Genomic DNA, 26,555 nt, shown 5'->3' with positions numbered 1-26,555 from the left:
GGTTTTCATCAAGGATCTCTCTGTACTTTGTATGATGTTGCCACCACCATAGTTCACCGTAGGGATGGTAACAGGTTTGGCATTTAGGCCAAAGAGTTCAATCTTGGTTTCATCAGACCAGAAAATCTGGTTTCTCATGGTCCTTTAGCTGCCTTTTGGCAAACTCATGTGCCTTGTACTGAGGAGTGGCTTCCATCTGGCCACTCTACCATAAAAGGCCTGATTGGTAGATTGCTGCAGAGATGGTTGTCCTTCTGGAAAGTTCTCCCATCTCCACAGACGAACTCTGGAGCTCTGTTAGAGTGACCATAGCTTCTTGGTCACCTCCCTGACCAGGGCCCTTCTCCCCCGATTGCTCAGTTTGGTGGAGAGGCCAGCTCTAGGAAGAGTCTTGGTGGTTCCAAACTTCTTGCATTTAAGAATGATGGAGGCCACTGTGTTCTTGGGCACCTTCAATGCTGCAGAAATTTTTTTGTTACCCTTCCGTAGATCTGTTCCTTGACACAAGCCTGTCTCGGCGCTCTACGAAGAATTCCTTCAACCTCATGGCTTTGCTTTTTTTCTGAGGGATTTTATAAAATAAAAATAATTAAATAAGGCTGTAACGTAACAAAATGTGGAAAAAGTCAAGGGGTCTGAATACTTTCCGAATGCACTGTATATGCACTGAAAAACGTTTGAGCTAAGATACACTTACTGTTCGTTTAGTATGTCAAGTGCAGTGAAAATGTCACGTTTTTTTTCTTCTTCGCATGGCGTCACCTTGCAAGAGAGTTTGTCCATATCGATGTAGCTTGGTGCAGCAAAGGCATTTTGAAACTTTACGTACGAACCAAGTTCTCTGAGGTCGCCAGAGAAAAAACAACACCTAAAGTGTCTCTCAATCTCCTGTGAGACTAGAGCCTAATAGTATGTTTAGGGAGCCAGGGGTTGCATTTAACCCATTATGTGCTGGGGTAGCTTCTTAGTGGGGGCCAGTCCCGTTCCAAGCAGCACACAGACACACACACCGGAGCAAACTGCAAACATGGTCTTCTGCAGTGGAAGTGGGTTAAAGTGCGGCAGGCCAGGGCTGCAGCTGGAAGGAGAGATGGGTCATGTGGGAGAGAGCAGATGACAGCTGGAGAAGTTTCCGCTGTTTAGGGAGAGACGGCTCTCTGGTCCAGCTGTTACTCCTCCATGACCGTCCCAACTCAGCAAGGAGGGAGGCAGTCGTCAGTACAGAGCAGGCCAGCAGGGACTGGGGGATTATAGTTGGGGAGTAGTCAGGAGGCTGACAGCTCTGTGCACTAGTCTAACACTCAAAGCATGGGGTATGGCTGGCTGAGACAAACTAAGTACATCTCTCTACAAAATTCTTATCTACAAAACGAGGGGGATGTAATGCTAAGAAACACTTTAGGAAAGTCAGAAACCTTTCTCACTGAAACACAGGGCAAATCGGGCCCCTAAGAGGCGAAAGAGTGATAAGGTACTTCTTCTTGACACATCTGACATCATTAAGTATACATGGTTGTCTTGATGAAATCAAACACAAAAACACACAAACACACGCAGAAGATACTTTTGGTCATGTAGTGTATGTGGATACCTGCTCGTTAAACATCTCATTCTAAAATCATGGGCGTTAATATGTAGTTGGTCGCCCCTTTGCTGATATAACACTCTTCTGGGAAGGCTTTTCACTAGATGCTGCGGGGACTTGCTTTCATTCAGCCAAAAGACCATTAGTGAGTTTGGAAACTGATGTTGGGGATTAGGTCTGGCTCGAAGTCGGCATTCCAATTCATCCCAAAGGTGTTCGATGGAGTTGAGGTCAGGGCTCTGCAAGTCAATCAAGTTCTTCCACACCGATCTTGACTAACCATTTCTGTACGGACTTCGCTTTATGCATGGGGACATTGTCATGCTAAAACAGCAAAGGGCCTTCCCCAAACTGTTGCCACAAAGTTGGATGCACAGAATCATCTATAATGTAATTTTATGCTGAAGCATAAAGATTTCCCATCAATGGAACTAAGGGGCCTAGCCCGAACCATGAAGAACAGCGCCAGACCATTGTCCCCTCCACCAAACTTTACAGTTGGCACCATGCATTCGTGCAGGTAGCGTTTTCCTGGCATCCAATGGCAGCAAGCTTTACACCACTCCAGGTAACGCTTCGCATTGCGCATGGTGTGTGGCTGCTCGGCCATGGAAACTCAATTCATGAAGCTCCCAATGAACAGTTCTTGTGCGGACATTGCTTTCAGAGGCAGTTTGGAACTTGGTAGTGAGTGTTGAAACAGAGGACAGACGCACTACGCTCTTCTGCATTCAGCGGTCTCGTTCTGTCAGCTTGTGAGGCCTACAGATTCGCGGCTGAGCCGTTGCTGCTCCTGTAAGTTTCCACTTCTCAACAACAGCCCTTACAGTTGACAGCTCTAGCAGGGCAGAAATTTGCCGAATTGACTTATTGGAAAGGTGAAATCATATGACAGTGCGGCGTTGAAAGTAACTGAGCTCTTCAGGGAAGGCCGTTCTACTGCCAATGTTTGTCTATGGAGATTGCATGGCTGTGTGCTTGATTTTATATACCTGTCATGCTAGGACCTAGTACAAACGTTACAGGCCATCCTTTCTTGAATATTCTGTTGTCATCAGTGTCATTTGTGGAGGGAGAGACAAGTGCTGTTCCGTCACATTAGGCATTAATCAACAAAACAAGTGAGAGGACCCAAGGCTGTTGAGATGAGAAAGCACCCTTTGTGCCCGTTTGCCTTCCTGCCCCTCCCCCAACCCATAACACACACCACTTACACAATTTATCCATTTTCTTTCATGCTCCGGGAGACAGCAAGCTGCTTAACAGTGAATTAACGCACACTTCTCATGTGTACCTTAATCAGTGTTACAAGACTACCAGAGACAGGAAAAGGTGGGTGGCCATGCCTTTGTCAGTCTCTCTCTGTTGATTTGAAATTTTCGAAATGGGAAGACATGAGAAATGTGATCATCTTAGGTGCTCAATGTCAGTATGTGACATTATCTTTATGACCATAATTATATGACATTGTTATTATTTGGATGACAGGATACGGGGCTACCTGCAGTACCTACGTATTTCACCATATAAATGGTATCAAATGGAGATTGCCATAGCTGCATGTACCATGAGTAAACCCAACCAGCATGTGCTTGGTTAGAGGAGGTTAAGCTACCTTGAGGTCTCAGGACCATGTATTCTGGTATCTGTCAGCAGCACTTCCAGACAGACGGCTCAGTTAGCAGTGGACCCCTTGCTGCTGCCCTGCTCCCCAAGCCAATGAGGCCAGTCCGCTTCCGGCTCTCACCCAGCATGACAAGGGAAAGGTGAGAGAGACATGGACGACATGACCCTTAACCCAAAGTTTTCATTGTGAAAACAACCGACCCTCCTGCCCACCATTTCTCTCCTCAAAAAAACCCCACATAGGCCTTGCACATGCTCCCTGAAGAAATTCTCCCTGCGATTCTCTTGATTCTATATGTATTGTGATTCGATACTGTGATTTTATTGCGATTTGATGCTCCAAACATATTGCTCACTATACAGAATATGTCTGCTGCAGAGGGACAAGAGACCATGAGAAAATGAGTTTTGATCAGTCAAGAATATAAGTACTGAAAACATGTTGGCTCACTTTAAAAAGATGAAGAACAAGCTATAGGATGAAACATTTTGGCGCAAGTACAGCTGACTAGCGCTAGCTACCGCTACCAAGTATAAATATATTTTACAAATGTATATTTAGTCAAATATCAATATAATATCATCATTTTCTCTCCCCCCAATCACTACCATTGAGTATGACCCAGTTTGTAAACCCATAACAGAGATCAGGAAAGGTGTGTAACTATGGCAGGCTGAGGATGTGGATGGTCCCCCCCTAACCTCCCCCCTAGATCAACTCTGCCACCACAGAATCAGTTCGTGATCCAGCTAAAACGTTGACTGGGAATGTCAAACATCCAATATTGATGATAATTACTCGGATTTATGGCAGATGGATGTTCTTTGCCTGGCACTGTGATGGTCTCGGTGACCAAGTGGGGCGGGGTTCCGCCTTGGGACCATTGAATGGAGTGTTGGTCCAACCCAGTCCAGCCAAAAGCATCTGTCCGTCCAGCCGCCACACTGGAAACATCTGGAGGTCTGTCTGTCTGGAACTAAACAGACATCAGGGAGGGGCCCATATGGTCACACTACACAACACACTGCAAACAAGTGTGGACAGGGTAGTTTCTGGTAGAATGAGAGAACAAGTTAGAGAAATACGATACGTTTTTTTCTGGAATCTGTAAGCGATGGGGAATATGTGACGAGATGGGTATGTAGCTTTGTGAGAATGTACCTGTTTATACAAGTGTGTGTGTGTGTGTGTGTGTGTGAGAGAGTATTCCGACCGGCTCCTTGGCTAAGGAGAGAGGGGAAAACTGGACAGAATGGGAATGCCAATGGATACACTCTTCATCTGGGACTGCCACTGAAGGTAAACAATGTTCAGGGAGCCATCTGCCAGGGACCCGGGAAAGGGGTGCAACGAGCACAAGCATATGGAAAAGCAGATTTTTCCTCCCCCTGCAGCAGTCGGGGAAGGCAAAATGTCAGCATGCGCTGTGTCCACGCTTGACTGTGCCCACGCTTGACTGTGCCGTGCTCGGGAACCACCACCTGGCCCTCCTTGCTCAGCCACCGAATATGGGCAGCAGTGACACTGTGGAGCTTGTCCCCAGGGCAGACTAAACGATCACGATCCCTGTCTGCCCCCCTCCTGCTGACTTCCTCCTCGACTCCCAGCTATTTTTCACACAAGTGAGAGAAAAAAATATTGCTATTGTTTGCTTTCTTTATGAAAAAATATTTTTTTTAAACATCTCCAAAAACCTTAAAGGAATTGGACCAGAAAGCAGGCATGCCTGAATGTTGCATTCATATCGGAATTTGTGGACACAAGCTACTATCGCAATAATTCAATAGCGCAAATCTAAGTCCATCATTTAATGCACGGTATACATGAAACAACAGTTGGACACACCGTGCGCTGTGCTGTCACTAGATGCCAAAAGGGCTTTTGACAGGCTCAAATGGCAGTATTGTTGGCGGATTTAAGGACATTTGGTTTGGGAAAGCATTTTATGGATATGGTCCGTGGATCGTACGCTATTTTTGGATCGTACAATATTTTTGGATATTGGAAAATATATTTCACAGAGGTTTAGATGGTACAATAATCCTCTACACTATACTTGCTTGTTTTGTCACATAAACTGAAATTAGGCAAACTATTAGAATTTTAGCAACCAAGAAATGGCAGAGCAATTTCTGCATAGTGCATCTTTAATACACAAAACATCTCTGCATGGTTTGGTGAAGTTTAATTATGAGAAAATTTACAAAAGAGGTTGAACAAGATCTAAACATTTGGGAGAAGTTGCCTGCTTCCTTACAAACAAGGGTTTGCTTCCATAAAGATGAGTATTCATTTCCTAAACAATGATGATCCCTCTCTTTCCACCACTAGGTTATTGGGTAAGGATTGATAAACCTGTACGTAAATACCTTTGTCATTCCAAACATCCAAATATCCTGTTTGAGGTACTACAACGAACGAAGGGAAATGGGGGACTTGCATAACCAACTGTTTATATTTACCACCAGTTTTTCCAGTTACGCCGACTTAGATCATGGTTCGATCAGTCTACATCAGTCTCTTGGAGAACTATTGAGGAGGTACTCGTTTTTCCTATTAGTTTACAATATGTTATTTTATGTGTTATTTTCTGGTATAACTATCAAGAAATGCATGTTATATTATGGTCCCATTATCTCCAATACAAAATATAATTTTAGGAGGGTTGAGAAGTGAATAGGTGGTAACTGGAAGAGGCATCTCCATACTCCTCTGTGGCATAACCAGGCTGTTACTTCAGGTACTGAAGCATTTGAGTCAAGTCTGGTCTGCAAAAGGGGTCGATAATCTAGGGGAAATGCATGTATTGAAACTCAAATCAAATCTTATTAGTCACATGCGCCGAATACAACAGAAGACCTTACAGTACAATGCTTACTTACGAGCCCCTAACAACAATGCAGTTTTAAAAAATACAGATAAGAATAAGAAGTAAAAGTAATTAAAGAGGAGCAGTAAAATAACAATAGCGAGACTATACACAGAGTGGTACCGGTACAGGATCAATGTACGGGGGTAATATGTACATGTAGGTAGAGTTATTAAAGTGACTATGCATAGATGACAACAGAGTGGCAGTGGTGTGGAGAGGGGAGAGGGGCAATGCAAATAGTCTGGGTAGCCATTTGATTAGGTGTTCAGGAGTCTTATGGCTTTGGGTTAGAAGCCTCTTGGTCCTAGACTTGGTGCTCCGGTACTGCTTGCCATGCAGTAGCAGAGAGAAGTCTATGACTAGGGTGGTCTTTCTAGTCTTTCACAATTTTTAGGGCCTTCCTCTGACACCAGTATAAAGGTCCTGGATGGCAGGAAGCTTGGCCCCAGTGATGTATTGGGCAGTTCGTACTACCCTCTGTGGTGCCTTATGGTCAGATGCCGAGCAGTTGCCATACTAGGCGGTGGTGCAATTGGTCAAGATGCTCTCGATGGTGCAGCTGTAGAACCTTGTGAGGATCTGAGGACCCATGCCAAATATTTTCAATCTCCTGAGGGGGAATAGGTTTTGTCGTGCCCTCTTCACGACTGTCTTGGTGTGCTTGGACCATGTTAGTTTGTTGGTGATGTGGACACCAAGGAACTTGAAACTCCCACTTGCTCCACTACAGCCCCGTCGATGAGAATGGGGGCGTGCTTGATCCATTTTTTGCTGTAGTCCACAATCATCTCCTTTATCTTGATCACGTTGAGGGAGAGGTTGTTGTCCTTGCACCACATGGCCAGGTCTCTGACCTCCTGCCTATATGCGGTCTCGTCATTGTCGGTGATCAGTTCTACCCCTGTTGTGTCATTGCCAAACTTATTGATGGTGTTGGAGTCATGCCTGGCCGTGCAGTCATGAGTGAACAGGGAGCACAGGAGGGGCCCCTGTGTTGAGAATCAGCGTTGCAGATGTGTTGTTACCTACCCTTGCCACCTGGGGGCAGCCCATCAGGAAGTCCAGGATCCAGTTGCAGAGGGAGCTGTTCAGTCCCAGGGTCCTTAGCTTATTGATGAGCTTTGATGGCACTATGGTGTTGAACGCTGAACTGTAGTCTATGAATAGCATTCTTACATAGGTGTTCCTTTTGTCCAGGTGGGAAAGGGAAGTATGGAGTGCAATAGAGACGGCATCATCTGTTGACCTGTTGGGGCGGTATGCAAATTGGAGTGCGTCTACGGATTCTGGGATAATGTTGTTGATGTGAGCCATTATCAGACTTTCAAAGCACTTCATGGCTACAGACGTGAGTGCTAAGGGTCAGTAGTCAATTAGGCAGGTTACTTTAGTGTTCATGGGCACAGGCACTATGGTGGTCTGCTTAAAACATGTTGGTATTACAGACTCAGACAGGGAGACGTTGAAAATATCAGTTTAGACACTTGCCAGTTGGTCACAGTACACGTCCTGGTAATCCGTCTGGACCTGCGACCTTGTGAATGTTGACCTGTTTAAAGGTCTTACTCACATCAGCTGCGGAGAGCGTGATCACACAGTCTTCCGGAACAGCTGGTCTCATGCATGTTTCAGTGTCATTTGCCTCGAAGCGAGCATAGAAGTAGTTTAGTTCGTCTGGTAGGCTCGTGTCACTGGGCAGCTCTTGGCTGTGCTTCCCCTTGTAGTCTGTAATGGTTTGCAAGCCCTGCCACATCCGACGAGCGTCAGAGCCGGTGTAGTACGATTCGATCTTAGTCCTGTGTTGACACTCTCCCTGTTTGATGGTTCATCGGAGGGCATAGCGGGATTTCTTATAAGCCTCCGGGTTAGAGTCCCGCTCCTTGAAAGCGGCAGCTCTAGCCTTTAGCTCAGTGCGGATGTTGCTTGTAATCCATGGCTTATGTACGTACGGTCACTGTGGGGACGACGTCGTCAATCCACTTATTGATGACGCCAATGACTGATGTGGTGTACTCCTCAATGCCATCGGAGGAATCCCGGAACATATTCCAGTCCGTTCTAGCAAAACAGTCATGTGGCTTAGCATCTGCTCCATGGGGTATGCGTTTGGGAAGGCTTCCTGTGATTGGACGGGAATGTAAAAATTCACTCTGATGTGTCAGTTAATTGCTCTCATCTTCAATTACTAAAGCAGAAAGATCTTTCAATTGTTAAAGCGTGGGTTTTAGGATATGACTACTGATGAGGCTGTTGATTGGGAGAATGTCTAGGAGAATATATTTCACTCAAAGAACCCAAACGATCAGTTAATACATTTGAAGCTCATTGGTCATACTTCACAACACTTGTAAGATTTCATGCAAAACAGACTCCAAAACAGACTATTAACATATGATATGGGATTGTCCTGATTAATTCTGGAGGACGGTATTCCCTCTGACACGATTGATAAAACTGTACCCCTTGAACAAATTCCTCTGTTAATGACGGATCAGGTATGCAGCTGAATAACAAACAGTGCAAGATTTGGCTGACTGCTGCCAACAAAAAAAAACATGTTCAGCACTGGTTGCCACCACATGACCTTCATATAAGGAAATGGTTGGCTTGTTTTCAGGACGTGGTTACGTTGGAGTCACATTTTTTATAGTATGCGTTGCTAGGGATTAGGGTGGCGGGGTTAAAAATGAGGAAAATGCTATTTTTTTGTTGTTGTAATGCCTGTGTAATCTAAAAAAAAACAATTGTTCACAAAATAAATTGCAAATCTTGTCAAGACGATAGAGATTATTCATATGATCAAATATACCGCCATTACACCACAAACTATTTTGAACTATAAATAGAATTTACAAGACTCGCTGGATTGACGCGCTGTATGAAACATATTCGGGATGTTGACATATAAAATAATCACTACAGTAGCTATTAGTCTAGAGCAGAGTACTGTAACTATGGTTGAAAACTTGAATACACCAGCCACAGCATAGGGCTAGGCTAAAGAAAAATGTATATCCAAAACCTAACTTATCAACAGACAAGCTAAATGACCTCTCATTTGACATACTCCCTCAAAAGCCTATGAAGCAGTGTCTTCACATTAAAACATTGAAGCAGAGAGACTTGTTTGATTCCTTTCACCATTTAGAATGGGACCGTAGTGGAGAGCCAAGGACAGCTCTCGTCACTCAGCAGTAAACAGGCAGTCAAGGGGAAGGCTGAGCAACACCAAATGTCTTATTAATTTGTACATTTGTTGTGACTGCAGGGCATGAAAAGCCTGCTTTCTTGCCATCTGAGGCCAAAAGAGCCCACTGCCATGTTAAACCTACACATGCAAAACACACACGCAAATACACACACACACACTTTCCAAGCTGTTGCTGGCCACATTGCTTGCCTACATTAGTGGGCAGTGGTGGGAAAAACTACAGAAGCACCCTTGATTAGCTTCATAAAAAGGGACCACCAGGGTCAAATATTTTTTCTTATGGACATTGCCCACTGGACTGACTGTAGACCAACACTACATCACATGTAGAACAGAAACCCTGGATTTAAACAAGGTTCTTACGGGTTGACCAGGGACCCCAAAAACAGAAAATCTAGCCAACTTGTAACACTACAGGGTTCTCCAACATGTCACATGGTAAGAGTTGAGTTGTATCCTTTGAGAGATGCCATGTATATGGGCACAGAGAATAAATACATTGTTTTCTCAGGGTTGAAGGTCCTAGATGAAAAGGGCTGAACACATAAAACCAAAATGTCAAAAAGAGAAAGAGTGTCTAGCTCCATTATATAAATGGAATGCATTGCACAATACGGTATTTGTCTCTTCTGGGAGGGAAATATTTCTATAGTACAAATTGTGTTTATTTGTCAAGAGAAAAAAAACATTATCTTTCACCAGGTACAACATTCTGTTCCACTGTGGCAAGCAACTTTCTAAATACAAAAAATACATAACACCAGTAACTAGAAAGTTAAAGTTTTTGCTGAAACAATAGTAGAGTAACCAATATATTTTGTATGAATGGCAAGATTGAGGTGGGAGCAGCCATAGTAAAGCCCGTACGCAGTCGTTTTCATTTTATTTTTAAATCATCACTGTGTTTTTCATTAAAATAACTCAAAATGTATATTTTTATCATTTATTTCCCTGAGCCACCTTTTGCCATTTAAAATGCTCAGTGCACAGGCGCACAACCATATATGGACCTTGAAACTTGGCTTGAAAAGAAGATCCAACAATTGGCAGCAGAGCAAGAACCTGGTCACCTGGACTAAAGTGACGAGGCTCGTTCGCCTTTCATCCTCTCCTGTGAAGATGATAGCATCTCTTTAGCCATTTCACCAGCGGTGTACAGGCGTCGCCGGAAATCACACACATAAGATAACAGGGACTGAGGTGGCTCGGGAGACTTCCAGTCATCCTGGAGAACAGATAGAAGTCCATGCAACCCCATGTCCAAACACAAGGTCACTTGGACTGAACCCCGTGCTCTCCTGTGAAACCTCCCTAGCGGCTAACAGTAACCAAGGCAACCCCTCCTCCCAGTCCATCTCAGTACAATAAGCTCTCAACAAAGACTTAAGTGTTTGATGGAAACGTTCCAGCGCTCCTCGACTTTGCGCGTGATAGGCGCTAGACAAATTGTGTTTAATATGGAGCTGTTGGGAGAACCTGACCAAACAGATTAGAGGTAAAATTAGATCCTTGATCACTCTGAATGACCTTAGGGATTCTAAACAGTGAGAGAAACTGAGTCAAAGCTTTTAGCACAGACTTAGTCGTGATAGGCCAGAGAAAATAGGCAGCAGGAAACCTAGTGGTCTGACATCAGTGAACAGGTAAGTCCTACCCTGTAAAGAACGAGGCAGAGGACCAACACAGTCAACAATCAGATACTCAAAAGGTTGGCTGAGTTCAGGAATAGGACACAGTGGTACCGGCTTAATAGCTTGATTAGGTTTACCAGTTAATTGACAGGTGTGACAAGTTTGGATGAACTTAGCAACATCCCTCTTCAACCAAGGCCCCAAAAAATTCTTAATATGCGATTGTAGGTTTTCCTCACACCCATATGTCCAGCAACGTCATTGTGGGATGTTGTCAAAACCAACTTAACTGGTACAACAACCTGACTAATCACCTCCCCCAGAAAACAACTACCATGAGACACCCACTTTCTCATCAGGACATCCTCTTGCAGAAAATAGCCATGGGCGACATCTCCCAACTGTTCCATAAGCACAATTTGGTCACGCAACTCTTCTAATGTGGGGTCAGTCCGTTGCGCCTTGATTAGACCAGAGTGGGGTACAGATAACGGGATAACAGGGAAAGTAGTGACAGATTTCTTTGTGGTATTCTCGTTAGCCGGAGCAGCAACCAGGTCACCACGGCTCATAGAACGTGTCACTGCACACGCAGAGAACACCTCTGGGAAACTCTGCACACTCATCAGGAATCCCTACAAATGACGGCTTAGTGGAAACCACTAGAGATGGATAAACGACAGGCCATACACGCTCACCAGCCAAGTTATTCCCAAGGATAATGTTGATACCCTCAATAGGCAATGAAGGATGCACCCCCCACACCAACCTCACCTTTCACCAGTCCACAATCCAACATCAGTTTAAGCAATGTGACTGACAGAGTGTTCAAACCTATTCCCCTGATTAGAACACTATTCCCCGAATCAGTCTCAGCAGAGAAGGGTAACACAGACTCCAACACAAACGATTTAGAGACACCTGTGTCTCTCAGGATCTTAACTGGCACTAGAGCCTTACTCCCTAACATAGACACAAAACCCTCCGTAATGAAAGGTAAATAGTCTGGGCCAATATGGACTTTCATATCACCTTGAGCACGAGACAATATGTCAGGAGTGAACTGATGTGGAACAGGCACAGCCAACGCCGTAGGCTTAGCACACATACTGAATTTACCCCCAGCCCTGCGAACAGGACATCCGTTTTTCCAATGACCTGAACCTTGACAGTAGTGACACTCTTGACCAAAGTCAAATTTACCACAGGAGTCAGGCTGAACCCTAGTTGAATGAAACTCTGCCCGTGAACCAAAGTATCTCTGTGAACGAGGCCCAAATCTCTCCAAACGCCCACACTCACTCCAAATATGGGGCTCTGCAAAGACACTTTTGTGAGTCAAAACATACTCGTTCGCCAAAACCGCAGCGGTAGTCTTTTACTTTCCGTTCGTTAATGTACGTGGCTATATGATCAGGGATTGTGTCCTTAAATTGCTCTAGCATAATCAGATCACACAGCCCTTGGAAAGTCATAACTGCAGTGGTGGAACACCAGCGATTAAACTGTGAAGATAACTCTCGCGCAAACTCAACATGAGTCTGTTTATTATACCTTTTTAAAGTTCGAAATCGTTGGCCGTAAGCCTTAGCGACCAATTCATAAATCTGTAACACAGCCATTTTAACCTTATAACTGACACTGTCAGCGACACCAAGAGCTGAATATGCTTCCTGCGCTTCACCAGTCAACACACAGTGCAACATTAAAGTGGGGTCAGAATCAGGCCAACTCCTCAAATAACAAAAATAATGTCTCAGGTTCCTTCTCATTAAATTTAGGCAACAACCGTAAGTTCCCAACGATATCAAATGTGTCCGGGGCACGACCAAAATAGGAACGACCCCTAGGTAAATCTGGGTCGCCTTCTCAGAGCAATCTCTCCCCTGAGAGCTTACCTCCCCTAACCAGCTCTAGCCACTCTTGTTGCAGCTTGATTTTAGCACGCTCCAAATCCTGTTTAAATTCCAATTCCTTTACATATTTTTCAAGATCATACTCTAGCTGTAACAGAAGCAGTTATTTCTGCTGTTCAAAAAGAAGACTACTAGGACTAACAGATGGAGCGGCCATTGTAACGTTACGGGGAGACGGCAAGTCCTCAGCAGAGGCTGCCCCAGTGGTAACTTCAAGAATACCACTCTCCATCAAATTGGCCTTTAATATTAACCTAATAGAATATTTTAGACGTTTATCACTAATTTCAACCTTCTAGTGTTCAGCAATCTTCAACAGCTGTTCTTAAGTACATAATTCTAACAGTTCCTCTGATGGAAAGCCATAGTCAGATGTAAAAAAAAAATATATATATATATATATATATATATATATCATCTCGCTCTTCCCCTCTGCTGAACACACCAGACCACAAGAGAAGTGACAATCACACTGGGCACCACAGAAGAGAGATGAGATATATATGGAGCTTCCCCAAAACCTACAATAACTGAACCCTAGTCTTCGTGCAGATTTGCGGTGGGTAATTACGCACTGTAGCCCACTGGCAAGGAAGTAAACCACCTAGCATTCTGGCAGATTCCCCCAAGCCACGGATGTGCCCCCGAGACAACTGCTCAGTCCACAGACACCACACAAAAATAAAACAAAATAACCATGCCCAACGTATTCCAAAATGAAACACATCGCTAAGCCTAACAGGGGAAAAAGGCTACAGCTCCGGGTAGCGAGTATCACTACCCTATCCAAATCTCCCGCTGAGGTACACAGCCGATTGTACTCACCTCAGACCGATGTCCCAACAGTGAGTAGAGCAAGAGTTTCCAGGCTGGACAGGGGCCTGGAAACTAACCAATGTACTCACTCCAACGCAGCACACAAACTATCCACCGCAGTGTCAAGCTAACCAAAAACAAACAACCAGTACTTGGCACCAAACTCAAAAACTAACAAAAGATGCAAACAAAGCACCTACAGAATGTAACATTAACTCCACATTTTCTCCCAAATACAACACACATACTAGTAAACCAAACGACACTAGTATTAGTCCTTCATAATGCAACAAAATGCTATACGCCAAAAATGTCTAGGAACCAACCTTATTAACCTGGATGAGCCCCCACTTGTCACGAACCGGCTCAAAGTTCGTAACAAAAGGGAGACAACGTGGAGACAAGGAATAACAAAATATATTTATTAAATAAAGTAAATGAAATACTATTAACAATAGTGTGTGTAATCAGTAATGTATGTGAGTGTTTTGCATGCATAAATGTGATAAAGCGGGTGTTGAAAGGTGCCAAAGCAAACAACCAAAAGGCCACAAAAAATACCACAACAAAATCTATAAAGGTGTCTGCATGGAGAGAGTCTCCCCCAACGAATGGGGAAGAGGTGCATTTTTCCTGGGACACACCCGAGCCCAGGTGTGTCCCATTTCTCTGAGGTCCCTCCATGCTCCGCCCACCGACATCCTATTAAGGAAAACAAGAGCAAAGAGAAAGAATTCGGCAGACAGAGTGGGAGGGTCGTCACACTGATCGCGTCGGTATGTTCGATACAAATTTCAACATTTCTACATACACAGCCCTGATTGGCAGATAGGATCAACTAGACTCTAATCTAGAGTTTTTTAGAGACTCTACCCCGCTTACCCCTTCAAAGTAGGAGGATACATTATGCAAATAAATGATGACTGGTTATTTGTCAGAATAATCAGATCAGATTGTGATGTCATGCTGGGGCCAAAAACTCCATCCCACCTAAACATGCTGAAATTGAAATACAAAAAGCTCTTACACTAGTAAAATGGCATTATCATAGGTTATTTCAACCTCATAGTGGTGAAATATCATTAAGAAAACAGGAAAATCATGTTATTGACTGCACTGCCCCTTTAACAAAGTTGACATGGGTTCTCTTGTTTGGTATTGAAGAATCCCCATTTCTATGTCATCAGCTTTAGAAATCGAGCTGTGGTTCTTATACTTCTAAAAATTCTATTGACCATAAAATACAGAAATATTGTGGTCATAGAGACGTTATGAGAGTGTACGCTGGTCTTAGAAATGTAATTAAAATGTATCAGCTCAAAAAGCACAAGCAATCTATTAAACGTATAGCCATCGGTTTTGGTATATGTAGGAGAGGCATGTGGAAGAAAAATATAATTGTATAATAGTAATAAGTAAAGATTCCATACAATTGTGTGTGTCCTTGCTGTTGCAAGTACACTAATAACAAAGAGAGGGGGAAACATTTCTCACTAGCAGAAAATAATGGGCAAAACGCAGCGAGCACCAAGCTCTGATGCCTATTCAAAGGAAACATTTTAATTTCCTCCACAAAGACACCCCAGCTGTGTTACAAGCCGAAGACTAGCTCCCTGAGGTCATGTCTCCTTTTAGTGGGACTCTGGTACTTGAGCTGAAGGCCTTGTTGGTGAGAGAGTACAGTTAATAGATTTTCTTTCTTCCCTGAGCTGTTGTTGTACAAAACTATTATGGATTTAGAAAAATTCTTGCTGGGGCTCTTTTGTGCCTGGGGTCTATGGTAAAAGGAGAATACAAAAACAGACTCTGCCTAAAACCTGGCCTTCAAGCAGAAATGCAATTTCACCAGCTCCCCATCTGACAGCAGCAGTCTATTTTCACCGCAACAATGGCCGCCTGTTTTCTCTCCCAGCCGGTGTGGAACAATCAGGTGGGAAGAAAGGGAACAGGTAATGTAGAGGTAAAGGGGAAGGGATGTTGGCGCCCAGCAGTGTTCACCCTCTGTGACCCCTCAACACTGGACCCCTGCCACCCCCACAGACTCAAAGGTCCTGATCAAAAAACAAAGGATCAGGGACATTGACATGTGACTGATGCATCGCGCAGGTTTTGTCTATTCCACTGAGTGAGTAGATGGGTAACAGGAAATTATCTAGAGAGAACACCATGTTTCTTGAAAAGGAATGCCCAGCTCTGCCATCACAACCAGAGTGAAAGTAATTTATGAGGGAACAATATGGAATTTCAGTTCCGTGTAGTCCTGTACGCTTTGTTAAGGCAAGTGAGAGGAGGATTGGAGAATCTAATTGGATACTGGTATGTTCAAACCGCAGTGCCCTTGAAGCTGGGGAAATAACACTGGAGGTACAGCACCATTCTGTGATTTCAAAGACACAGGAAGAGACTTGTAAAGCCCAACACATACTCAGATACCAAAAAAATACATAATGTACCTATTCACACATTCTATACAATTCTAAACAAATCAAAATTGATTTGTCACATACACGTGTTTAGCAGATATTATTGTGGGTATAGCGAAATGCTTGTCAATTGAAGGAATTTGTGTGTGTGTGTGTGTGTGTGTGTGTCCAGTCATTGAGTGTGTTCATCCCTGGGAATGCGCTGCAGCTGTTAATCTCCAGCACTTTGGAGTCGTCGTTGTTGGACCCTGGCTCCCACAAGCATGCCCCACAGGCCCTTCCCAGAGGTGCTGAGACATGCAGCGTTGGACAGGGGGCACAGTGGGGTGGGAGGGACTGTGGGAGAGGGGGGGGGGGCTCAGCTCAGTGGCCGGACCCCACCCAGCTGCTCTCGTTCTTCAGGGAACCCAGCCGGGGAGCGTCGCTCAAGCGAATAATGCCACTAATGAGTGTGGCCATGCGGCACAGGGGGGGAACTGGAGCGTCACTCCCGCAACACTACAGCCTGCCTGACTGACTGTGGTGGACCAGCCTAAGCTTGGACATGAACATGGGGCAGGCGGGAGGAAGAGCAGCAGAGCTAGGAGGCTCAGGACAGGCAGGAAACATCCATAGGGCAGCTCAGTAAGGGCAGTTGGTAGTCTTTAGGCCAGGGAACTTTAATAAACAGGGCATCACAAGGAAGGTGAATCTACCATATGGGAGATGGGGGCGGGGGTCTAGGAGAATGTGGTGGCCTGGGTGAGGGTGGCTCAGCTGGCTGGGACAAGGTGGAATTGGCTTGGTCTGTACAGTTTGGGATACGCATGGCTAGGCTACAAAACCACTTTTGTGAAGAGGTAGAATCATGAAACAGTCATGGTGAGTGCAGAAAAGACGGAATACAGAAATTTCCAAGGAAATGAATCTTGTACAAGCCCGTTCAGAAAATAATTTACCAAATTGCGTATTACATATCATTTCAATAGGAGAAAAAGCTGTACAATGAATCAACTTCACAAGTTTTCAGTTGTTGCCACCTGTGTGGCCTCCAAACAGCAGCTTTTCATTTCAGTGATGTCAGCAGTTATGCCATACTGTGGCCCTGACCAACATGAATGGGGAGGTCATCACAGCTTTCATCAACTTAAAAACACACCTCAGTGCATATTTTAATGCAGAAATATGCTGTAACAAAGCTTTGAACATTCTTGAACCTGATGCAACCACGGCAAATTATTAGTTGACATATTTGCACAGTAATACCTCTGTTATTACATGCAACATTCTCAGAGGATTATTGACCTACACAGAACATGATGGTTAACAATAGGGATGTAATGACTCACCAATAAACATTTGAACCGGGGACTGATGCGTAAGATATGAATGCATCTGTTGCAGTACAAACCGATCCAAATTACGCATGCATCGGTCAGAAAACCCATTCAAATGTTAAGAATCGCCTTCACTAATGATGTGTTTTACTCATATTGTTTTATAACAAAAATGTAAAAAGCAATTTTTAAAAAATCTGTTGCGTCCTCTCCTTCAGTTCAGTAGCCTATCGAACTTGTATGCATGTAAGTGCATACAACTGTCAGATAACAACTGTGCACACAGTGCTGTTTTAGTTGAGTGACAACCAATGTAAATTGTTAGAGGTCATTGTTACCAAATGCGCTGTAGACAATTGTACTGCATGTTTTACTGGAGTTGTGTAGCCTACGGGAGTGGAAGCAGCAACTCCGATCCAACTGCCAATTGGGGTTTTCAATCATTCAGATTTGATTTAGATTGTTCAGGTTCATCATAAGAAATAGTTCTGCTTTAAAGTGTCAGTGTATATGGTCATTTTTACATGAACAGCGTAACTTCATAAAGGACAGCAATCATTTGGCATTCATTGGTCAGAGCTTAAATTCCGAACGGTCTAAACCAGGGTTCCCCAACTGGCCCCCCAAATGAATTCTGAATATTTTTTTTCAGAAAAAATAAATAAATAAATAATATATATATATATATTTTTTTTTTTAAATCTCGCACCCGAGATGCAAAACCTCCCAAATGCAATGTCCCAAGAAGGAAGTTACCCAACCTAAATAATGAAAAAGTTACATTTGAACCTAATTCATGAGGAGAGAATGCAGGAGACAGTCAACTAATAAAGCAGGCAGTGGAACATTTTGTTGTGCTGCTGAAACGTAAAACTGCAACCGCAGTGCAATCAATAGAAGGTGAACAGCGCCTGGTGCTGAAAATATTGCTAACTTGCATAACAAGTGTTGCACAGCAACATACAGAGAAAAACTACACCAGTCGAGTAATTCATTTAAATAATCATCTTCATTTTAATTTGACTTCACAAACAACAAGGGGGCTTAATTGGAGTCTATTTCTTCCGAGCCTATGCCTATGTAAAATAACAAATGGCTGAGGTAGGCTTAGACTATGACGCATAACAGCATCTTTCACAACAACAACAAAAAAATGGCCTAACAGGACAAAAATGTAGCATAAATAAAAACAATAATTTAAAGAAAAAAAGGCAACGTCTGAATGTCTGTATCGGGATAGCCTGTTCCCGTAACGACAGAACAAACAGAAAATACTGTCAGCTTGAGACCTAAATATCCCTGGATAAGCACTCACGATAATGTTAGTATTTACTAAATACAGTCATATAGGCCACTAAGCTACTTACTCAATCGGAAAAGTATTTTCCCTCGGTCACGATCTTGTGGATGTCGGGTGAGATGGACGTGATTTTGACCTCGATTGACTTATGTGAAAGCCGGTGCCCTGTCGTGAGTCTATATTGCGTACATAGAGGAAAATGAGTACTATTATAGGTCGATCCAAACATTGTTAGCACATAAAATGCAAGTTTCTTTATTGTGCTGTATTTCTCTGAGCATCCCACCCAAAACACACAAGGACTCAGCACTACTGAGTGCATCCCTGATTTGGCTCGATGTCTGGAATTCAATCAGCTCAGTTTGAATTGAGGCCTCATCCAGCGAGAGTATCGTTTTCTTAGCAAGGGAGGAGAAGTCTCCACCTGGGCGGACTGTGAAAGGATCACATACTAACGCAATGATATCTGTGGGCTTGCTGTAGACTTCAAATCTGGTGGAGAAGTTGTCCCTCAGGTGCTTGATGAAATCTTCCACCACCTCTGTGACAATACTGCGGCGTGCAGTCGTTTCTTCAGTGTGCTGAAGTGCAGTAGCCTTCCAGATGACAAGTCCAAATCGAACAACTCAAACTTCGAAGTAAAGGCCTCAAGTTTTTCCACAACAGTTTTCCCTCTTCCTTGTAACCACAGATTTAACCGGTTTAAGTGACAGAATACGTCAGCCCAAAAAGCAGTGTGCGTAACTTGCAGTTAAGGCTTCAATGTTTGTGTCTAGCCTCTGTCTGGGGCGGGAAGGCCACTTTGAAAGTTCTATGCTGAGATTCATAATGATGTCGGAGATCGAATTCTTTGCAAACAGCTACATTTTCATTGCAACTAAGACACACTGGCTTGGCATTGGGAAAATATGGTAAGATGAACGCATTTCTCTCTGTTCATTCTTCCCTGAAACTTCCATTTTCATTATCCACTTTTCTTTTGATACTTTTTGAGAGCGACATTTTCTCTTGCTATCAAGCTAATTGTTCTGAACTAATGTTGACATTAGGAAAAGTAGTGTAGCCTACAGTAGGCTACGTAGACCAATTTTCCCCCACCAATCAACACACAGAGAAAAACAAAAATAATAATTGAATAGCGGCATGGGGATTTTATGAGCGTGTTGTTCAAAAATGTTGTTCAATTTGTAGTGTAGACCAACTAATTGTGCTAATATACTTATATACTAATTATGTTCTGGCCCGCAAACTATTAGCTCAGGAAAGAAATTGGCCCGAGATATAACCTAGTTGACGAACCCTGTCTAAACCATTCGCTCTCGAGACAGAGTAAAATCCAAAGCTGCATAATATTAATTGGCTAAATGCCATGCTAATTTCTAAATATAAATATTGACATAGTACTAGCTCAAAACATTTTGAATCTGTAAAAATGACAAGTTAATTAGTTGGTGATTTCAGATAAAAAGTTGGGGGACAAAAAGTATACATTTCCACCACCCCTAATCTGATAGTGGGGTGGTAGATGCTCAGTCTGGGCTCAGCTGCCTATACACACCATGGACAGACAGACAGAGAGACAGAGAGACAGAGAGAGACAGAGAGAGACAGAGAGAGACAGAGAGAGAGAGAGAGAGAGAGAGAGAGAGAGAGAGAGAGAGAGAGAGAGAGAGAGACAGAGAGACAGAGAGACAGAGAGACAGAGAGACAGAGAGAGAGAGAGAGAGAGAGAGAGAGAGAGAGAGAGAGAGAGAGAGAGAGAGAGAGAGAGAGAGAGAGAGAGAGAGAGAGAGAGAGAGAGAGAAAGGGGGCCACTCAGCTTAGAGAAGTAACCTCAGACAGATCCAGTTATGGGGCTCCCTTCAGCAGCAGAAATGAATTCTAATAGAAATGTGTTAATGCAATACATTTTAGTGCATCGAATCGCTTCACATTAATTTGCACCCCTAATCAAACCGAATCGTTTCTAACTAAAACGCATCGTTCCTGTATCATATCAGAGCCCATGCAGTTAGATGCGTATCAAATCATTCATGAAAGAAGTGATGCACTTCCTTAGTTAACAATGTTATGGGCCACATCTGCAAAGAAAAAGGTGTCTAGATTTTGGAATCCAAAAGACCTTGGCCAGCAGGGGGAGTTGGTGTGTTGCAATCAACTCCACATCTTCAGGTGAACATCAATGGAGTTACAGGCACCAATGTAAGTTTGTAGAGGAGAAGAGTCTCCACAGAGGGTTTCTGCATTCAGTAATAACCTGTATCTCTATGTATTAGCACATATTGTGAAAACCAATAGTAATTGCACTCAAAATACATGGAAGTGAAAGGAAGCTGAAGTGGCTTCTTGGAAATCTAGGCTCTAGCCTAGAATGATAAAATGCTTTTTTTTGATAGCGGTTCTCATTTATTAAATTCTTCATTCAGTCCAGCGCTTTTGTCAAAGCCAAGAAACATCAATATTTCAATTTAAAAAGAAGTGGGAGTTGTAGCAGCACCTTGTGCGGTATAGCACTGTTTACCCACCCCTTTTCATTTCAGGTGGTAGCCTGCTGTTCTCTTAGTCTACACATAAATATACCTGAAATTGATCACCTTTCATTGAGTGGCTGGCAACCCGTGGCCTTGTCAGGTGTGTTGAATGTGTTACCTGAGGCTGCCTTGACAGAGTGCTTTTGTAGGAAGTCCAGGGTCTGGGCCAAAGCCTTCTTATTGCAGTGAGTGGAGAGCTCTTCATTACATTCAAAACACCTGTGAAGGAATTGGAGAGATAGAGAGAGCAGCAAACAAAGCAATCAGCTTACTGATTCGGAATTGTCATTCCTTTGAGGTGGTGTGAATAACTACTGCTCACAACATTTACTGGAGATATTCTGAGGCAAAACGTAAATATTCAAATAACTTTTCAGTTCAAGATCCTCTGCCTACAATGAACACAAAGGGACAGGAATAGTGCTACATCAGCCTATTTGGAACGGCAGAATGGCTGTTAAAAAAAAAATGTGTTGTCCTGTTATAATCTGTATGTTCCATGTATTGCTGTAGGGTCCTCACCAGGCCTTCCAGGTGCCGAGGCTGATGGTGATACAATGGGACTCAGGGTGGAGGGTTTGGTGGTGCTTGGTGGAGTGCTGGCTCTCTGACTGGCTACAGCCCTGTGAAAGGGGTAAAGATCACTGGATCACTATTTCTTTGATAGGCTACCACCATCCATACACTTTGCCGGTCAGATTGTTACAAATGAAACAAACAGGGTTTAATTTCTGGATCACATGTCAAGTGCAGCAATTCATACATCAAAATACTGACAAAACCTTCATCCTCCCACCTTAGATAAAAGCGTTCAAAGTCCAAGCTCACCTGGAAGCCGCACTTGAGGCATACGAGGATGTCGTGGCCACTGGCTGGCTCTCCATCTATCATAGTCCTTTCCCTCAGGCAATCTGAACACATCGACCACATGCTCGAGGTCACTGCCTTCTTGACTGAGTTCAGGTCTACCGCCTTGCTGACATGCTGGCAGGTCAGCCCTGAGGAGCACAAAGTCACATTGATTTTGCTCGCTAACCCAGCATCTACAAATCCCTTAATGACCATGATTTACAATAGATGTCAAATAAAGGCGTAATCTGAACTACACGAATCCCCTGCCATAGAATGAATCAGACATGATTGGACAAGCCATTACTAGAGCAGAACATGCGGAAGACTTAATGGGTCAATTAAACTTTTTTAGGCAGCCTATATAGAAACATATGTTTTTTTCATCACAACAGGCAGCATGAGCTTCCCATGATCTTACCGCTAACTTCGTCCGACGACTCCTCATCTCGAGGCTTCCTCGGCTTGTTAGTCCGCTTAGTCATGTCGGCAGCTTTCAAGGAGAAGGGATCCTTTAGCCGCATCTGTAGCTGTAGATTGGAAAAACATAGGAATATCAATACTACTCTGGGTTTTAAGCAGTGCCCAAAACTGACCGGGCCAAGAGAAAACATTGAAGGCAAATCTAAGAGCTTTGCTGCATGATTTAGTATAGGGCTGGGCAACTCTAACCAATTCAGTGACCTTGTGGTTTGAGTGTCCGCCTGAGATTGGAAGGTTGGGATTTCGATCCCTGACCGAGTCATACCAAAGCCAGTAAAAATGGGACCCAGTGTGTCTCTGCTTGGCACCCCACATTAAGTAGATAGATTGGGGGTAAGGACCTGCGATAGACTAGCGTCATGTCCAGGGGATATACGTGTTCAACAACCTGCCTCAAGCTACAGAAACAGGATATCTATATTCTAACTTGTGCAAGGTTACTTACTTACTGGGCATCTCTGGCATTGATGGGCTGCTGTATGTGCAGGCTTTTGTTTCAGCCCAGCCCCAACACACCACCAGATTCAAAGAATCACACAGTCATGGTCTTGAATTGCCACCAAAATTAGAATTAGTTTAATCTAGTGTGGGTAAAAGCTGTAAAGTGGCCAGACTGATGATGCCTGGTCTCCAGCGTGAACTAACGTTAGGAGGGCACAGTCACACACAACAATCTAAACGACAATAGCTGAAATCTGCTTTGTTCTGTAAAGATGTCGACAATGGTTCATTCAACTAATTTATAAAGTCATCAATTTCAACATGATGTAAAAGCATATGACACAGCTCTATTTTGTATTAGGCCATAGCTACAAAAACAGAAAACAATACGTTTAATTAGGTTTCCAAATCTATTTTAACTGGGTTACACTTAATATAACAATATAAAACCAAGTTAAGCCACGGTGACGTTTAGCTAACGCAGTGCATGACAAGTTAACTAACGTAAGCTACTAGTACTGTCAAATTGGTCGCCATATAGACTGTAACGTTAGCTGGCCAAGTTAACTTGGGAGTTCGCGGTTTTTAAAGCTTTTTACTACTAGCTACTTAGCTGGCATGCCACAATGCCTATGAAGATTTAAAAAATATGATGTTGCTAACATGAAACAACTCACCTCTTTGATTTTGCCCTTAAACTGGCCAATGAGCTAGCAGGTTAGCTAGCTAGCTAATATGTCAACACACTGTAGCGTCGTAGCTTATTTCAAACGATTAATAACTTTATTGTAGGTCATACACCACAAGAAACTCGAATGGAGTCCATATAATACTTGTGGCTAGTGTCCAAAACGCAAAATACAGTTTCAGTTATAATCTTGACTTTCTAAAACTGTCGGGAACATCAAAAGCTAGCATCTGAACCCACAAAAAGTCACATGGTCAAATGGCTGAAGTCAACATGTGACGCAATACGGTGGCTCGTTCAGGTTAAACACAGCTAGCAGGAAAGGCGAAGTTGTGATGGAAGGAAAGTACAATATAGAGCTATATTCTTAAGAAAATATGTATGATCAGCGTATGCTTGTGTAAACATACTACATATTTGATTTGAGAAGTGCGCTTTTCTGTCTTTTGCACACGTGTTAGTCAGAAGGACGGTACTTGATTGTTTTGCAGTTGAACACTTTCTGGGAGTGAACGATTTTGCATCTGAAGAGCTACATTTAGCTAAACCTAACCCAAACCATTTTCCTAACGTATACTCATTATCCTAATCTGCCACGTTAATTATCATAACCAGCTACGTTCATTCTCATAACCTGCTACATTAGTTATCTTAACCTGCTATGTAAACATTTTTATTTAACCAGGTAGGGAGGTTGAGAACAAGTTCTCATTTACAACGGCGACCTGGCCAAGATAAAGCAAAGCAGTGCGACACAAACACATGGAATAAAAAAACGTACAGTCAATAACACAATAGAAAAGTATATATACAGTGTGTGCAAATGAAGTAAGATTGGGGAGGTAAGGCAATAAATAGGCCACAGTGGCGAAATAATTACAATTTGACACTGGAGTTATAGATGTGCAGAAGATTAATGTGCAAGTAGAGATACTGGGGTGCAAAGGAGAAGAAAAAAAACAATATGGGGATGAGTTAGTTGGGTGACTTCCCTGAAGTCAAGGATTGGTAGGATAGTCCGTTTTATTGAGGGTATGTTTGGCAGCATGAGTGAAGGATGCTTTGTTGCTAAATAGGAAGCTAAATGTGAGTCTGGAAGGAGAGTTTACAGTCTATCCAGACACCTAGGTATTGATAGTTGTCCACATATTCTAAATCAGAACCGCCCATAGTAGTGATGCTAGACGGGCAGGCAGGTACAGGTAGTGATCGGTTGAAGAGCATGCATTTAGTTTTACTTGCATTTAAGAGCAGTTGGAGGCCACGGAAGGAGAGTTGTATGGCATTGAAGCTCGTCTGGAGGTTTGTTAACACAGTGTCCAAAGAAGGGCCAGAAGTATACAGAATGGTGTTGTCTGCTTAGAGGTGGATAAGAGAATCGCCAGCAGCAAGAGTTATTCCAAAATTATTTACAGTTTAAAATGTTCAACAAGTAAAAATTCAGTCCAACATTAATTCAAAATTCAAAATAATCAACAATTCAAACTATAAGTAATCAATTAAAATTAATCCAACCAAACAAAAGTAAAGAAGGAATCATTAAATAAAAAAAGGAATGAGAAAAATCGGTCAGTCAATTCAGTCCGTCAGTCAGTCCACAATGTGTCTTTGGGGAGGGGAAGGGTTGAGCTGGCAATTGCTGGATGAAGGTGACAGTTCTGGTTGGTCAGTGCTGTGACCAGGGTTGGTGTTGGGGCCAGGTTAGAAATTGTGGTTGTAACAGGGCTGGAAAACCAGGGGTTGGTGCTTGGACTGTGGGCCTCTGAGAAAACAGGAACCTGGGGCTGGGTCGGGATCTGTAGAGGGGAGGAAAGACAACCTGAAGAGCAAGCAGACACAAGGGAGCCCTAGACCTGGAGGTCAATTGTGGCACTCCCCTGTGGTCCACTTGCTCTGGGTGAAGGTCGGGTGTTTGTTCCCTCCTCCGCACCTCGTGGTCTGGTGCTGGGACCGGCCAATAGATCTGGATTGGTGTTGGGACTGGTTCTGGATCTGCAGAAGGGAGGAAGAACAACTTAAGAAGAAAGTACGCACACAAGGAGCCCTAGAACCAGGGGTAAGTGATGGCACTCCCCGGTGGTCCGCTCGCTCCGGTTGACATTAAGCCACGGTGCACCTGGCTATGGGTGGTCTAACCAATAATGGAGTGCTGATGTTACACCCATCACTGTTGATCCACCCACTGATGTTACACCCATGGCTGTTGATCCACCCACTTTTTTATGCAACGCCCACTTTCAGACACACTCCAAGTATGTACCTACCCATACTTTCTTTGCCTGAGTAGGGTATTTTAGTTTTTGAAAGACTGAAGGGACGGGAATGTATATATGTTTGTTACTTTTTTTGTTGAAGTGCGTGTGGATTTATGTAAATTTTCGGGTTCCCGCTTAGAGTTCAAATCAAATCAAATTTATTTCTATCAGCTGATATCTCAAAGTGCTGTACAGAAACCCAACCTAAAACCTCAAACAGCAAGCAATGCAGGTGTAGAAGCAAGGTGGCTAGGAAAAACTCCCTAGAAATACCAGAACCAGAAGGTTCCAGAAGGCTTCTAGGAAGAAACCTAGAGAGGAACCAGGCTCTGGGGGGTGGCCAGTCCTCTTCTGGCTGTACCGGGTGGAGATTATAACAGAACATTGCCAAGATGTTCAAATGTTCATAGATGACCAGCAGGGTCAAATAATAATAATCACAGTGGTTGTCGAGGGTGCAACAGGTCAGCACCTCAGGAGTAAATGTCAGTTGGCTTTTCATAGCCGATCATTCAGTGTGTCTTTACCGCTCCTGCTGTCTCAAGAGAGTTGCAAACAGCAGGTCTGGGACAGGTAGCATGTCCGTTGAACATGTCAGGGTTCCATAGCCG

At 43.5% G+C, this 26,555-nt stretch overlaps 1 protein-coding gene across 2 annotated transcripts in view; it reads right to left on the bottom strand.

Annotated features, from left to right (window-relative positions):
- Positions 1–23,959, bottom strand: part of LOC110489991 (ubiquitin carboxyl-terminal hydrolase 45) — a 43,593-nt gene extending 19,634 nt beyond the window's left edge. For both annotated transcript variants that reach the window (XM_021563049.2, XM_021563058.2), the window contains exons 1-5: positions 23,679–23,959; positions 22,499–22,607; positions 22,057–22,226; positions 21,751–21,851; positions 21,347–21,447 (exon numbers count right to left, since the gene is read on the bottom strand). In XM_021563049.2, the coding sequence (XP_021418724.1) occupies positions 21,347–21,447; positions 21,751–21,851; positions 22,057–22,226; positions 22,499–22,601 (475 nt within the window). In that variant the 5' untranslated portion in view covers positions 22,602–22,607; positions 23,679–23,959. The remainder of the gene's footprint in view (positions 1–21,346; positions 21,448–21,750; positions 21,852–22,056; positions 22,227–22,498; positions 22,608–23,678) is intronic.
- Between the last annotated feature and the right edge of the window lie 2,596 nt (positions 23,960–26,555).

Source organism: Oncorhynchus mykiss, chromosome 2 (genome assembly GCF_013265735.2).
Source record: "Oncorhynchus mykiss isolate Arlee chromosome 2, USDA_OmykA_1.1, whole genome shotgun sequence".
NCBI lineage: Eukaryota > Metazoa > Chordata > Actinopteri > Salmoniformes > Salmonidae > Oncorhynchus > Oncorhynchus mykiss.
Note: the sequence above shows the minus strand (reverse complement) of the source record. Positions and strands in the feature narration are given on the sequence as shown.